This window comes from Microcaecilia unicolor, chromosome 1 (genome assembly GCF_901765095.1).
Source record: "Microcaecilia unicolor chromosome 1, aMicUni1.1, whole genome shotgun sequence".
Taxonomy (NCBI): Eukaryota; Metazoa; Chordata; class Amphibia; order Gymnophiona; family Siphonopidae; genus Microcaecilia; species Microcaecilia unicolor.
Window position 1 is genome coordinate 325,327,645 of NC_044031.1, and position 16,419 is coordinate 325,344,063.

The window sequence follows — 16,419 nt, forward strand, 5'->3', positions numbered from 1 at the left end:
TTCTATGAAGTACTTCACAGTGAATTGCCAGAGTTTTGTGAAAAGGTGAACGTGGTATTTCTAACTGAATACAAAATAGTATACAACAATATCAGTGGACTATCATTTATAGTGTGCGTTAATGATATTTACAGATCTATTTGGACAAAGGGAGTGAGGCCCAGATTCATTTTGGTTCTCCTGATGACGTTAACAGGAGCAAAACACCATGTGTGTTGAGAACAGAGGATTAAGTTACAGAAAATTGTGAATTAAGAATAACAAGAAAGACCAGAAACCGCAATAAGAGGACTAGGAAGATGGCTCACTGCAGAAGTTTTAATACCATACTCACCTTTTCACAAAACTCTGGCAATTCACTGTGTAGTACTTCATAGAATGTGACAAAATGCTGAGATGGTCGACCTTAGAGATGTTCATCCCCAGTTTTCAGCCATAATGGAAACCGAGGACGCCCATCTCAAAAACGACCAAATCCAAGCCCTTTGGTTGTGGGAGGAGCCAGAATTCATGGTGCTCTGGTCCCCCTGAAATGCCAAGACACCAACCGGGCACCCTAGGGGACACTGCAGTGGACTTCACAAATTGCTCCCAGATGCATACCTCCCTTACCTTGGGTGATGTGCCCCCAAAAACCCACTCCCCACAACTGTACACCACTACCATAGCCCTAAACGGTGAAGGGGGCACCTACATATGAGTACAGTGGGTTTTGGGTGGGTTTTGGAGGGCTTACATTTACCACCAGAAGTGTAACAGGTAGGGGGGGATGGGCCTGGGTCCACCTGTCTGAAGTGCACTGCACCCACTAAAACTGCTCCAGGGACCTGCATACTGCAGGTGGGAGGGGGTTGGTGACTACTGGGGGAGTAAGGGAGGTCATTCCCGATACCCTCAGGTGGTCAACTGGTCAGTTTGGGCACCTTTTCATGGCTTGGTCGCAAGAAAAAATGGACCAAGTAAAGTCGGCCAAGTGGTCATCAGGGACGTCCTTCTTTTTTCCATTATTGGCCGAGGACGCCCATCTCTTAATAACGCCCCAGTCCCGCTTTCGCTATGGTGCTGACACACCCCCAGGAACTTTGGTCATCCCTGTGACAGGAAGCAGTTGAGGATGTCCAAAATCGTCTTTCGATTATGCCTGAGAGAAGGATGCCCATCTCCCGATTTGTGTCAGAAGATGGGCTCCCTTCTTTTTCAAAAATAAGCATGATAGTAATTTTTTTTAGGTATATTAAAAGCAGGAAGCCAGCAAAAGAATCAGTTGGACCGCTAGATGACCGAAGAGTAAAAGGGGTGATCAGGGAAGACAAAGCCGTAGCGAAGTGTTTTAATGAATTTTTTGGTTCGGTCCTCACCGAGGAAGATTTGGGTGGGATAACGGTGCCGGAAATGATATTCGAAGCTGATGAGTCGGAGAAACTTAATGAATTCTCTGTAAACCTGGAGGATGTAATGGGGCAGTTCTACAAACTGAAGAGTAGCAAATCTCCTGGACCGGATGGTATTCATCCCAGAGTACTGATAGAACTGAAAAATGAGCTTGTGGATGTATTGTTAGTAATATGTAATTTATCCTTAAAATCAAGCGTGGTATCGGAAGATTGGAGGGTGGCCAATGTAACGCCGATTTTTTAAAAAGGTTCCAGAGGACATCCGGAAAATTATAGACCAGTGCGTCTGACGTCGGTGCCGGGCAAAATGGTAGAGACTATTATTAAGAACAAAATTACAGAGCATATTCAAAAGCATGGATTAATGAGACACGGATTTAGTGAAGGGAAATCTTGCCTCACCAATCTACTACATTTCTTTGAAGGGGTGAACAAACGTGGATAAAGGTGAGCCGGTTGATATTGTGTATCTGTATTTTCAGAAGGCGTTTGACAAGTACCTCATGAAAGACTCCAGAGGAAATTGGGGAGTCATGGGATAGGAGGTAATGTTCTATTGTGGATTAAAAACTGGTTAAAAGATAGAAAACAGAGATTAGGGTTAAATGGTCAGTATTCTCAATGGAGAAGGGTAGTTAGTGGGCCCAGGGGTCTGTGCTGGGACCGCTACTTTTTAACATATTTATAAATGACCTAGAGATGGGAGTAACTAGTGAGGTAATTAAATTTGCTGATTACACAAAGTTATTCAAAGTCGTTAAATCATGGGAGGATTGTGAAAAATTACAAGAGGACCTCACAAGACTGGGAGACTGGGCATCTAAATGGCAAATGACGGTTAATGTGAGCAAGTGCAAAGTGATGCATGTGGGAAAGAGGAACCCAAATTATAGCTACGTCATGCAAGGTTCCATGTTAGGAGTCACAGACCAAGAAAGGGATCTAGGTGTCGTTGTTGATGATACGTTGAAACCTTCTGCTCAGTGTGCTGCTGTGGCTAAGAAAGCAAATAGAATGTTAGGTATTATTAGGAAAGGAATGGAAAACAAAAATGAGGATGTTATAATGCCTTTGTATTGCTCCATAGTGCGACCGCACCTCAAATATTGTGTTCAATTCTGGTCGCTGCATCTCAAAAAAGATATAGTGGAATTAGAAAAGGTGCAGAGAAGGGCGACAAAAATGTTAAAGGGGATGGGACAACTTCCCTATGAGGAAAGGCTAAAGCGGCTAGGGCTCTTCAGCTTGGAGAAAAGGCAGCTGAGGAGATATGATTGAGGTCTTCCACCTGTGTGCTGTCTATTAAAATGTTTATCGCATGTTGCATAATTGTCTATTGCTTATGTTTGACTTATTCTTGCTGTATACCACCTTGAGTGAATTCCTTCAAAAAGGTGGTAAAGAAATCCTAATAAATAAACAAATAATAAAATACCCTTTTATATGTGTAAGTGCTGGCATTTACACATGTAGAAGGGTGTTTGAGAATTTACACGTAAAAGTGCCGGCACTTACACTTAAATAAGTGCCATTTTAGATTCTACATGTTCAAGTGCTCCTAATTAAGTACGAGGCTGAGCTCTTTCAGTTATTTCAACTATGAGGGGAGAAAAGCAACGGAGGTTACGGGAAGGAGTGGCCTAGTGGTTAGGGTGGTGGACTTTGGTCCTGAGGAACTGAGTTTGATTCCCACTTCAGGCACAAGCAGCTCCTTGTGACTCTGGGCAAGTCACTTAATCCTCCATTGCCCCATGTAAGCTGCATTGAGCCTGCCATGAGTGGGAAAAGCACAGGGTACAAATGTAACAAACAAAAAAAAAGATATCTCTGAATCCTTCCCATAAAAAACTGCCCAAAATGAGCATTTTTAGAAACCTCATAGATGCCCAGGAGCAACTTGTTAATCCCGATGTTGACAAATTAAAGCATCCATGTGCACTTATTTTCTGTACTGGAGAATACATCTTTAGATTTTGGTCCTGTCCAAGCCCCATCTCTTTCCATCTGCACATTGTGCACTTTTAAAACTGGATTTTCTATATGCATCTGAGAGAATGACAATGTTTACATGTGTAAATTATGAATAGAAATAACAACCTAAATCTCTTAACTATTGTTTATCTAAAATAGCTCTAGTTTGAACTATTTCCATATATAAGTAACCTTAGCTAAGTGACCCATTTTTATATTCACAGCAGAATTTCAACAGTGGTTATTCGCCCATTTATTTAAATATTGGTTTCGATGTTTAAATAAATATATATATTCAGTGCCACTATACATACACCCCTGGATATGTTGCCCACACACACGCACAAAATGATTATCGAGCCATTAACTTTTCATTATTTGATAATAATAATTATTTATTGAAGCTAATTGGCAATAAACTGGAATTGCATGCTATTCTATAACACTAGGCGCCTAAATCCCATAGTGCACAACTCATAAGGGGGGCATGGCCATGGAAGGGGCATGGGTGAGTCAGAGGCTGCTGAAAAGTTATATATAGTGTTAAAGAATAGCACAATTTATGCCTCAAAATGCCATGAGCTGGGCCTTTAGCTTACTGTGGGAGACTACCTTGAAACAGCATGTAGCGAAACATGGATCGATGTCTGTGATTACTAGTCTTCACCGTGTATCATGGAAAGTAGCTGCTAAGCTGATAAGCTAAGTATTGCTTTGTGAATACATATGACATTTGCATAATAGAAACATTTGACCTGTCCATGACAGAAGGAAAATTAAGAATAAGAATGACTGTGAAAGTATGAAAATAATTGAAAAAAAAATATATATATATATATATATAAAATATCAAAAAATGTAAGTCTAAGATACCATGGGATTCATGAGGATTATAGTACCACCTCTATAAGTATGCTTGGCTCATGAAGAAATATTTAGCCAATAAGGAGGTGGACGCGTTGATCTGACAGATCCTATTATGACTTTCTGATTATCTGGACCTGGGTGATATAGAGGTTAAGTAAATTGAGATGTTGAGCATACGGAGAACGATGAGCTAGGCACCAGCATTTGCACTAAGTTTCAGCTGGTGTAAATGCTGGCGCCCAACTTTGGGTGCAGGAATCAGCACTATGCATTATTGTATACAGGACACTTAACAACTAAAAAAGTAGCGGGTAATCACAATAAATTGTGAGATATACATTAATTATGGAGAGAGAGAGGACCTCAGACTACTGACAGCTTCTGATCAATAAGATTGATAGGATCAATGAGATCATAACCATATAATCACCTCTGTGTACACTTAACCCATAGTGCCTTTATAGCTTAGCGCATAACACTGACTTTCCCCAGCAACAATTTTTGAATGCTTTTTATAGAATCTGGCTCAGTCATCAATTCTGTCTTCTCTGCCGTTCCCCCCATTCTTCATCTTTTCCCTATACCCCTGACAGCCCCCCCCCCCCCCATCTCAACAAAATATAAATATCTGAGCTGGAGGGGGGCTTTTCAGCCTCGCCAGCTGAAAACCGCTTCCAAGGGTTCCCAGAGTTTCCTGCTGCCAAACACAGCAATCAGCAGCACTGAGGCACTGACACATTGCATATAATTCTTACACATTGAGGAAGAGGTCTTCAGCTGACAGGGCTTAAGATCCTTGACTGTCACCAAGGGTGTGCCACTTCTGACAGGCCTGAGCACAAAGTGGATGTGCCTTTGATCACCCAAGCCCACTCACGGCGATGCCACTGCTATACATGTAGTTTGGAGTTGACACCCTATCTACTCTCTTTTTCATTATATGGATAATGGCAGAACAGTAAGACAGATTTTCAGCCCACCATTAGCCATCCAGAAGTTGAAAATTGATAGATTGTGGACTTACATGTACCAGCTGGTGAAAACATAAATCCTTTTTGAATACTGGACTGTGTGTTTTCTTTTCTCTTAAAGAAATACTATGGATTTTGCTACACTAAAATTCTCTCTATATACATATATACTTGTAATGTTTATTTAACCTACCTTTTTTCTTTCACCATTAATTCCTCTCCACTGTTCTGCTTTTCCTACAATGTAGCTTAGTTCCTGATTGGAGATCTCTAGGTCATATGGGACATAGAACTGGTCTTCTTTTCTGTGAATCCGCTGACATACATCCATTACCCAGCTGTCTACATGCAATCTAATGAACAAACATATTCAGCACTCATCCTTAATACATTGGTTTTAAATATTGCTAGCATTTTCTAAAAGTTTTTCTTCCAAATTTATAAATGTTTTCTTTAATTCTTCATAAAAACACAAGGACAGAGATCATTCAAAATGCTACACATCAGTGTTCTATATCAGTCTGGAAAACATATTTCAAAATGAAAACATATTCCTATAACTTGTACTTATAGCATAAGAGCTATCAGCAGCCCAAGTGGAGGAGTGGCCTAGTGGTTAGGGTGGTGGACTTTGGTTCTGAGGAACTGAGTTCAATTCCCGCCCCAGGCAGCTCCTTGTGACTTTGGGCAAGTCACTTAACCCTCCATTGCCTGCAGCATTGAGCCTGCCATGAGTGGGAAAAAGTGCAGGGTACAAATAAAAAAGTCACAAGTCATAAATTTTGTCAACAACTGGATATAAGTATACATGTACATATATAAGTATTTTTCAGTCACGCACACACAAACTTAATGGCAAAAAAAAATAATGTGTCTATGGTTAACTTACCCAAGACTAGTCATTCCTTGCCATTCTTTACAGATTTATAATTTAGGGCCTCATTTATCAAGCTGCGCTAGCAGTTCCCATGCGGTAATGCCGACAAAGCCCATTCAAAGTGAAAGGGTTTTGTTGGCATTATCGCACCGGGGACCACTAGTGCTGTTTTATAAAAAAGAGGCCCTTAATTTTTCTATTGGAAAAATCTCAGAAATTATTAGGCATTACATTAGACCCTATACTTTTTTCTTGACATTAATGAAAATTGTTTGCTAAAGAAATTTTTTTGTAACATTAAGAATGCTTCGAAGAATTAGACATTTATTCTTTCCTGAGCATTTTCAATGATTGGTGAAATTGTTACGTCATTTACAATGGTTGCTGAAGTTCAGTGTTGAGGGAATTACAAACACTATAAAATACAGCAGCATGTTTAATATATTTGAAATATGATAGGGTGTCTCCATTACTTTTATAATTATGTTGACTCCCCCATGCAGGAAATTATGCATTATGTTTTTTTTTTAACATTTGTAATGCTCAGGTTCCATCCTATGGGGCCCTTTTACTAAGCTGCACTAAAAAGTGTCCTGTGCTATGACTTCTGCGTAGGGTTTCTGTGTGCTGAGGCCACTTGTAGCATGGCTGTAAAATGGCTGCATTTTCCATTTCCTCAATTAATGGCTACACACTAAGTTCCCAATTAGCTTATGGCCATTAGTGCAGGAGTCCTTATCGACACCTATTTTCTAGGTGATAAGGGCTCCAGCACTACATACATGCTAATCAGTCAGCACGTGGTGATGTAGCTGTGCTAACTGATTAGCGCTGGGGATGTCTACTCTCCGTCCCCAAACATGCCCCAACGCCAAAAAAGAAAAATGAGGGGTCCTTTTACTAAGCTGTATAAGCATCTACGTGCCCCCAACACGTGGCAAAATGGAGTTACCGCACAGCTACCGTGTGGCTCTTGCAGTAATTTCATTTTTGCTGGGCATCTGATACGCGCGGCTGAGAAATTTTTGGACAGGCGTCAAGTGGCATTTGGCGTGCACAGGTCATTACCGCCTGGTTACTGTGTGAAACTTTACCCAAAATGGATGCGTGGCAATTTTGATTTTGCCACACATCTATTTTTAGCAAAAACAAAAAAAGGCCTTTTTTACAGGTATGCTGAAAAATGGATTGGCGCCCACCCAAAACCAGTTCCTACACTACCCAAAGCCATTTTCAGCGCACCTTAGTAAAAATACCCCTCATTTTTTAGCACATGGGAGGTACGTGCAGATCTGAAAACTACTGCAGGACACCTGAGCACGCTCTGCAGTAGTGGATTTTTAACCTGTGGTATGCATGTGTTCGTGCTTAATGCAGCTTAGTAAAAGGGTCCCTGTATGTTTAAATTACTTCCTCTATTACTAGGTACCCAGGGTAGGGACACTCAAAATTTCTATAAACCTCACTTTCCAGGTATTAAAGTGATAAGGTTTTAAAAATTATTAGAACAATATCTTTCATTTCAGATGGCTGAAATCTGGAATTCTTTATCATTTGTTTCAAGGATGTATAGGAACTTTATGACTTTACGATGACATTTCAAAACAATCATATTCCAGAAAGTTTTTAATTGTTGTAAGTAATTTCTCTTGAGGTTATTTTAGTATGATGGTATTATAATTCCTAGTGATGACTATTTTCTTTTCATGTTATCCACAGTGAACTTCAGAAGTATCTAGTGGAATACAAATTTTATTATTGTATTGTATTTTATTGTACATATGTATAAGTTTTGAAAATCTATATATAACTCCAGATGTATAATTGCACATGTAGAAATTACACCTGCTGTTTGTGCATCTGCTGAACATTTGTTGCCTGATATTTAAAACCATTTAACCTGCCATGAACGGCTCCTGGCCCATTAAATGGCACTTAGGGCCCTTTTTACTAAGCCACGTAAGCATCTACGTGCACCCGACATGCGCCAAAATGGACTTACCGCCTGACTACTGCATGGCTCTTGCGGTAATTTCATTTTTGGCGCATGTCCGCTATGCGTATTTGTAAAATATTTTTTATTTTCTGGCACGCATAGTGGATGCGCGCCAAGTGGCATCTGACACACGTAGGTCATTACCGCCCAAATTCTTTACCACTAGGTCTATGGCTGGGGGGGAAAAGAGGCCTTTTTTACAAGCTTGCTGAAAAATAATTCTGTGCGCGCTCAAAACCCGCGCCTACACTACTGCAGGGCACTTTTTACCGCGGCTTAGTAAAGGGACCCCTTAATTGGCTATCTGGCAATATTCACTGGTAGATAGACTGATATCTCCCTCTGAATATTGCCGGTTAGCGCTTAGTGGATAACTGGTTATATCACGCGATATAACTGACTATCCGCTAATATTCAGCACATTGCTGGCTAAATTTGGTGGCCAAATTAGGCTGCTGAAATTGCAGGTCTATCTTTGGCTGGTTTCAAGCTTTTTCAAGGAGGCCTAGTTACTACAGTACAATAAAGAATTACAGTTACTACATGGCAACTGCAAAGCCTCATTACTGTTTGAGGTATTCCCAGCAGCTAACATAGGAGTCCTTTTACTAAAGTGCATTATGCACTAACACACACTTAACGCAAGAAAAAAATGCTTACTGAAAAACATATTAAAGATTTTGTGGTAATTACTGGTCAGCATGTGTTAATCACACATTATTTAAATTTTTTTTGTAATTGTTTCAGAAGGGGGCATCAAGGGCAAGGAAAGGGCCTGGAAGCATTATTCAACTATAGTATTCACATTAGTGTCCACTAACTGGATAATGCATACTTAATGTGGGACCACTTAGCACCTTCTACATAAGCACATAAGTATTGCCATACTGGGAAAGACCAAAGGTCCATCAAGCCCAGCATTATGTTTCCAACAGTGGCCAATCCAGATCACAAACACCTGGCAAGATCCCAAAAAGTACAAAACATTTTATACTGCTTATCCCAGAAATCGTGGATTTTCCCCAAGTCCATTTAATAATGGTCTATGGACTTTTCCTTCAGGAAGCTGTCCAAACCTTTTTTAAACTCCGCTAAGCTAATCGCCTTTACCACATTCTCTGGCAACGAATTCCAGAGTTTAATTATACATTGAGTGAAGAAACATTTTCTCCGATTCGTTTTAAATTTACTACATTGTAGCTTCATCGCATGCCCCCTAGTCCTAGTACATTTGGAAAGCGTGAACAGACGCTTCACATCTACCCGTTCAACTCCTCTCATTATTTTATAGACCTCTATCATATCTCCCCTCAGACGCCTAAATAGGAGGTGGTAAAGTGCTCCCATGTTATTTCTTTGCAAGTCCCACTTAGGGGGAAAACTTAGGGCCTTGTTTACTAAGCTGCACTGTAGGCGTGCTAATGTTTTTAGCGCACGCTAAAAATTAGTGCATGCTAACACTAGAGACACCCATAGGAATATATAGGTGTCTGTAGCGTTAGCGAATGCTAAAAATGCTAGTGTGCCTTAGTAAACAGGGCCCTTAGTGTGGGACCTACAAAAAGAAAAGAAGTCCTGCATTAGGGACACACTAGAAACGGGCTTACAATGGGAAAGTCTCACATTAAACTGCGCTAAGTCCGTTTCTTAGCACATCTTAGTAAAAGGGTCCCATAGAGACACATATGATAGAATTACTCCTCTTCTGATTAAATTTGCAGTGGCTGCCAGTTGAGTCCCATATTTGTTTTAAGGTTTGCACAATAATTTTTCAAGTATTTATGGCCAGACCCCATTATGCATGTCAAAGTTAGTAGAGCTGCCTTCTAGTAATAACAGCTGATGTTGCATTTTCCTACTCCAAAGGGGTTGAAATATCAAATTTTCTTTTCTTCTGGTTTGTTCTATTAAGCTCCTGCTATTTGGAATTCTATTGCTAGACAAATCAAAATTATACATAACTATTTAATGTTTAGGAAGCCTACTTGTTTAGGAAAAATTTGAATACGTAATGTTCTCTTGAATAATTTATATACTTTTGGTGATGTTGGTGTATATCCCCAGTGACTGTCTGGCTTCTTTAAATGTAATCCGCATAGAACTTACAAGGTGTTTGCGGAATACAAGAATATTTGTAAATTGTCTTAACGCAAGTTCTGTATTGCACTTATCACAAGGCAGATCACCTATTTAAGGGCCCTTTCACTAAGCCGCGTAGGTGCCTACACGTGCCAATTTGGAACTACCGCTCGGCTATCGCATGCCCTGGGTGGTAATTTCATTTTTTATGTGCGTCCACTACACATGCCGGAAATTTTCCGGCGTACAGCGCTAACTGGGCAGTAATCAGCAGTGTACGCACACTGATGATTACCGCCCGTTTAATGCATGAGATTTTACCGCTAAGTCAATGGGTGGTGTTGAGGTCTCGGGCCCAAAATAGACATCTGCCAATTTTTATTTTGCTGCGCATCCATTTTTCACCCCCCACCAAAAAAGGCCTTTTTTACAGGTGTGCTAAAAAATGGACCTGCACGCATCCAATACACACGATTACACCAGTGCAGGCCATTTTTCAGCGCAACTTAGTAAAAGGATGCCTTAGTGATAACTGTATTACATTATCTGTCACATTAATATTTAATTTGTGGTAGCTACTTCCACACTGATTTTAAGCACAGACTCCACTCATTGTCTACCAGTTCTCTATCCATTCTCCACACAGTTGTGCAGCAGCTACCAGATTCTATATCATGCGGACATCAAAGCATAGTCTATAACAACGCATATAACTTAATGGATTAACTAGCTAATTAGTGCTGTCAATTGGATGTTAACAAGCAATTAGCACTAATTGGCATTAATTTTTACACACACAACTCGCTAAGCATATTCTGTAACGTGGTGCATGTAAATTCTAAGTAGCATAGTTGAAAGGGAGCGTGGCCATGGGCATTTCAAAATCTATGTGCCAAGTAAAACTTGGTGTAAATGGCCACAACTAAATGTAGTCATGTGGAGAGGCGCTCGGTGTATTCTATATACCATGTGGAAATTTAAGCCTATTATATGAAATTTAGACATACTTTAAAGAATACGCCTAGGCGTATATTTTTTCTGTGTGGAATTTTCAGGCGCCATATACAGAATATAGCCCTGGATGTCAATGTAGAAATCTGTGAAAATTCACTGCAAGTGCTCCACATTAACTGCCCCTTTTACTAAACCACACTAGCATTCCCAGCGCGGCAATGCCGACAAAGCCCGTTCACTTTCAATGGGCTTTGTCAGCATTGCTGCATGGGAATTGCTAAAGAGGTTTGGTAAAAGAGGCCCTTCCTGTTAACATGAATTCACTGCTATATTAAATAACATCTAGGGGTGTGTGTTTCCACTCCCCCAACTAAAAAAAAATGGATCATGATCACATAAAACAAAGTTTCCTGATCTTTACATATTTTTTATGTCCATTTGAGCTATTCATTTTTATGTGTATAATGTATGCGCGCAATGACTTAAAAATAGATGCAATCAATTGCACACATGTTAATTTATAGGTACATATGTGTACAAGTGAGCTGTGAATATTTTACATTTTTAGTTGCCCAAATGAACCACATGCACTCTCATGAATGCACACCTATATTAACAGCTAACGCAAATTAGAAAAGACCCCTAGAAACCTTTGATTAGGGATCACTGGAAATGCATTCTTACCTGAGCATGAAGAAGTATAACAGAGAAAATGAGATGATGGTTATAACAGTATAAAGTAGCACTGTGATCAATATACCAGGAATTCCTGATTGTTCTGTTTTGTAAAACAACCAGTACAGTTTTGCAGCATCAGCAACTGGATTATCTGCACTGTAGCTAAGTCGCTGAAATGGAAAAACAAAACACCCAGAAAAAAAGCTTGCATATACACATATAATTATTTACTTTGTTTGAATTAGCACATTTACATTTTAGTGTGTGGGACACTGAAGTGTTCACTTTACAAACATAAAAACATTCAAAATTGGCACAAAACCCGCAGATTGATTTTTTTTTTTTGCACAAATGTCCAAATCACTAATTTTGAAACTTATTTTAAGACTTGTTCTATGCAGTTCATCTAAATCTCAAGGGAGCATGTTGGAGACATGTTTGGGTAAGACTATGGCGGGCTTACGATTTGGACTTTTTTCCACGATAATGGAACATTGTAAAAATGTACAGTGATCACTGACACCCCCCCCCCCTCCCCGTGGTGAAAGTGACAGTATATACCAGGATCTATGACAGCTGCAGATATACTGGCCATTCCTCTGAGAGCTGCAAGCAGGTCTCTGGAATTGCCTAATGGCTGGTGCAGTGGACTGTAGAGAAGGGGATCCAGGCCCATATCCCACTCTAACTGGTACACTTGTGGTGGAAAGTGTGAATGCCACAAAAAAAATCTACTGAACCCACACATGGATGACACTTGCAGGCATAAGGAATATTGTAGTTGTGTATGACAGCATGCCATTGTGCTGGTCAGGGTCCTAACCTGAAAGTTGGCCTAACTAAGGATTCAGAGCCTACCCACAGAGTTAACCAAAGGCCTCTAGGAGATACTGCAGGCAGCTCGGAAACCTCTCCCCCTGGTATGACCCTGGTGATGTCAGTGTGGGTAGACAGGATGCCCCCCCTACCTGATGGGATTAGTTGGCCTCATGGGATTAGTTTACATAGGACTAACAGGCTGATTGGAATCAAACATGGGTGCTAGAGGCTATTAGTGCCATACTAGCTCCCACGTTTGCTACCTCCCCATGATCAGAGCCCCTGAGCATGTGAAACAATGCGCTCGCAGGCTCTGACCACAAGTACATTATTCCTCTCCAATGATCAGTGGGCAGCATGCCAAACATTGGCGCTCTGCCTACGGCAAACCCTACAGCAGCTCGGAGCTGGCGTTATGGTTTGTGGAACATAGGAGAGGAATGGGGAGCCCTGTTCAGTATGCATTTGAATGCTAGCAGGCCCCCATCTCCCCAATGGAACCCCTCCCCCACAGAAACCCCAAACCCCCACTTCAAGCCAGCGACACCGGGTTAGAGGTCTGGCAGATCTCCAGTCCCCCTGACCCCCCCCCCCCCCCCGACACAACTTCACAGGGGGCTGGAGATCTGGTGGATCTCCAGCTCCCCTAACCCCTCCTCGTACCCCTAAAAAAGCCCTGGTGGCCCAGTGGGCTGCAAATGCAAGTCTTCCCAACCTGGTTGTCTAGCAGTCCCCCTGTACCTTAGTGGTGGAGGCGGGAATAGTACACTTTCTCCTTTTCTAGCGCTGCCTTGAAATTTGTGGTACACAGCCCTGCCCTGTGCATCCTCAGATGCACTGGGCGGGACTTCACCAGCTTATAAGGGTATAGTACATTTTTTGCTATTCCTGGAGAGCTCGCCACACAATATAAGGGGGTTATAATGTGATGTGTACCTGGGACATTTTATGTGAAGTTCACTGTAGTGTCCCCTAGGCTGGCCCAGTGTTCTGCTCGGATGTCTGTATGGCCAGACTAGTAAATCTGCTTGATCTATTTAGGAACAGCATATATCAGCTGCATTGTAGGAACAGGTTAAGGGGTCCTTTTACTAAGGTGCACTGAAAAATAGCTTGGGGTAGTGTAGGCGCAGGTTTTGAGCGTGCACTGATCCATTTTTTAGTGCGCCTGTAAAAAGGGCCTTTTTTTGCTGAAAATGGATGTGTGGCAAAATCAAAATTGCCGCACGTCCATTTTGGGTCTCAGGCCTTACTGCCAGCCATTGACCTAGCGGTAAAGACTCATGCGGCAACCGGGCGGTAATGACCTACATGCGCCAAATGCCACTTGGCGCGTGTCTATTATACGTGCCTGAAAATAAAAAATCATTTTCAGATGTGCGTATTGGATGAGCGCCAAAAATGAAATTACTGCAAGAGCCACATGGTAGTCGGGCGATAACTCCATTTTGGCACACGTTGGGTTTGCGTGGACACTTACGCAGCTTAGTAAAAGGGCCCCTAACTGATAGGGATGTACGATGAGCCATTATAATTATTTTATTGCTAATTGTTGTTTACTGTCAATTCCTTTGACAATGCATTTCCCTCCTGATGTCTGCATGTGGCTCTGTGAACATTATCTTTTGAGCACAGAAAAGAGTGCTACAATCTCACTGGAGCCCTCATCTTCCCTTAGCTCCATTTGGAGTGACAATTCGCTAGCTCTGGTTTTAAGGCATGCTTTGGGAAGTTACTGCCTTTATTACTCCAAGTGATACGTTTCTCGACACCTGCCCTACTGCTGATTAAGATTTGTAAGATAAAAGATATAGAGTTTATGTGTCAAATGAAGAGGGCTTTCTTTGTGGCTCGTTATTTTGTGGGGAGGGAGGAGTGGTCCAAGTGTGTCACCACTGTGGAACTTGTGGGAATAAACATGCTTAAGTTGTTAGTGATTGGCCTGGAATGTTATAGTGCTGATGATGACATGCAGCTGGTTTTTGCTACATGGAATTTATTTGTAAGAGGGTATGAGGGTGGTGGCATGCAAATGTCTATTTAGATGAGCACCCTGGTGAATTATCCAAGGGAACCATGGCATGGATAAGCCGCCCTACCCCCACTTTAAATATAAATAATTTTTTGGTTTGCCTCTGTATCATACCCTGAGTTGGAAAGGTTAGGTATGGTGAAGGCTGTGATTGGTGCTCAGGCTAGGGTCGAGCACCAATTGTATGTGGATTAGTTGGGGGACAGGAGCACATGCTTTTGGTGGGCAAAGTTTGGGTGGAGGAGTGTTTTGATCCACCAGCCCACCCTAATTGATTGATTAATTAATCAATTATTGGAGGTATGATTTGAGGTGAAAAAGGGACTTGGGAGAGGGTTGGGTTATATCACAGCAGAGGTAGAATTTCCATCCCCGTCCAAATATAGTTCCTGGGTGTTTTGAAAGAGAAATATTCTACTGGAAGCAGTGTTGGTGTGTGAGTGTGTGTGTGTGTGTGTGTGTGTGTGTGTGTGTGTGTGTGTGTGTGTGTGTGTGTGTGTGTGTGTGTGTGTGTGTGTTGGGTGGGGGGGGGAGGGCTGGTCAATGTGCCTCACCACCATGGGCCTTGGATGAGTAAGCATGGTTTGGCGTTGCCACAAACCATGATTGAGGAAATACAAATTTGTCCATGGATAAGTCATTACCAACTCACCTGGAAAGTTATAGTGTTAATGGTAACATATTAGGAAATTGGGGATGGTTTGTTAAACTGAAAGTTTAAAGTGTTGGTATTAATAATTCCTAATAACACTGCAGCTGATTTCTACTACATGGAGTGTAAGAGTCTTGCTTTTTTAAGGGGGGGAGGGTATAAGGGTAATGATGTTCACGTGCTTATGTTAAGGTACTCATGGCAGCCATAGATCAGGTGTAAGTGAGGCACTTAAATGTGGCATGGACACAGTTAACTTATAATATCCTGGAAGTTACACATGTAAGCAGGAGCCCTGCCTATGTCCCACCCATGCTCCATGCCTGTGTATGCCCCCTCCTTCAACTATGAGCCATATAAATTAAACAAGCATTTGTTGGATTGTGTTTATGAACCCTGCTAGCACTTACACAACTATGTGCACACATACACAAATAAGTACTAGCATTCTAAACATTTAACATCGCTAACTCCAGACTCCGGTCCTTTTGTCTTGCCGCACCTTATGCCTGGAATAAGCTTCCTGAGCCGTTAAGTCTAGCTCCGTCCCTGGTCGCCTTCAAATCCAGGCTAAAGGCCTACCTGTTTGATGCTGCTTTTGACTCCTAACTTGTCACTTGCTCGTAACCTTTATCTTGTCTTTCTCTCTTCAATAGTCCCTTTCCCTATGTGTCCTTCTGTCTGTCTTACCCTTATCCTTATTGGTCCTGTCTGTCTGTCCTGATTTAGATTGTAAGCTCTTTTGAGCAGGGACTGTCTTTTCTTCATGTTCAATTGTAAAGCGCTGCGTATGACTGGTAGCGCTATAGAAATGATTTATAGTAGTAGTAGTAGTGATGTGCATGTAAATGTGTGTACTTGGTAATAGAATAGCCCTTCACATATTTACATTCAAAAAGAACCTACCCAGAAAGGAACCTAAAGTATATTCTTTACAACTGTCCATGTACTTCACAGCTTTATAGATTATTTGAAAATTTCCCCCATTCTTTGCCTCAAAGTTAGAAGGTGCTGCTGTTAAGAAAGGATAAAACATTCAATATAGATAATGAAATAAAAAAATTAAAAAAAACTTGTATGAATACCTGACAGGGTTCAATTTTATATTATTTACTGATTTACAGGATTC

The 16,419-nt window shown here is 41.3% G+C and overlaps 1 protein-coding gene across 1 annotated transcript in view; it reads right to left on the reverse strand.

Annotated features, from left to right (window-relative positions):
* LOC115477898 overlaps positions 1 to 16,419 on the reverse strand; it is a 289,839-nt gene that overhangs the window by 31,611 nt on the left and 241,809 nt on the right. Inside the window, exons 7-8 of the mRNA XM_030215065.1 lie at positions 11,794 to 11,957; positions 5,397 to 5,556 (exon numbers count right to left, since the gene is read on the reverse strand). Coding sequence (XP_030070925.1) covers positions 5,397 to 5,556; positions 11,794 to 11,957 — 324 coding nt within the window. The remainder of the gene's footprint in view (positions 1 to 5,396; positions 5,557 to 11,793; positions 11,958 to 16,419) is intronic.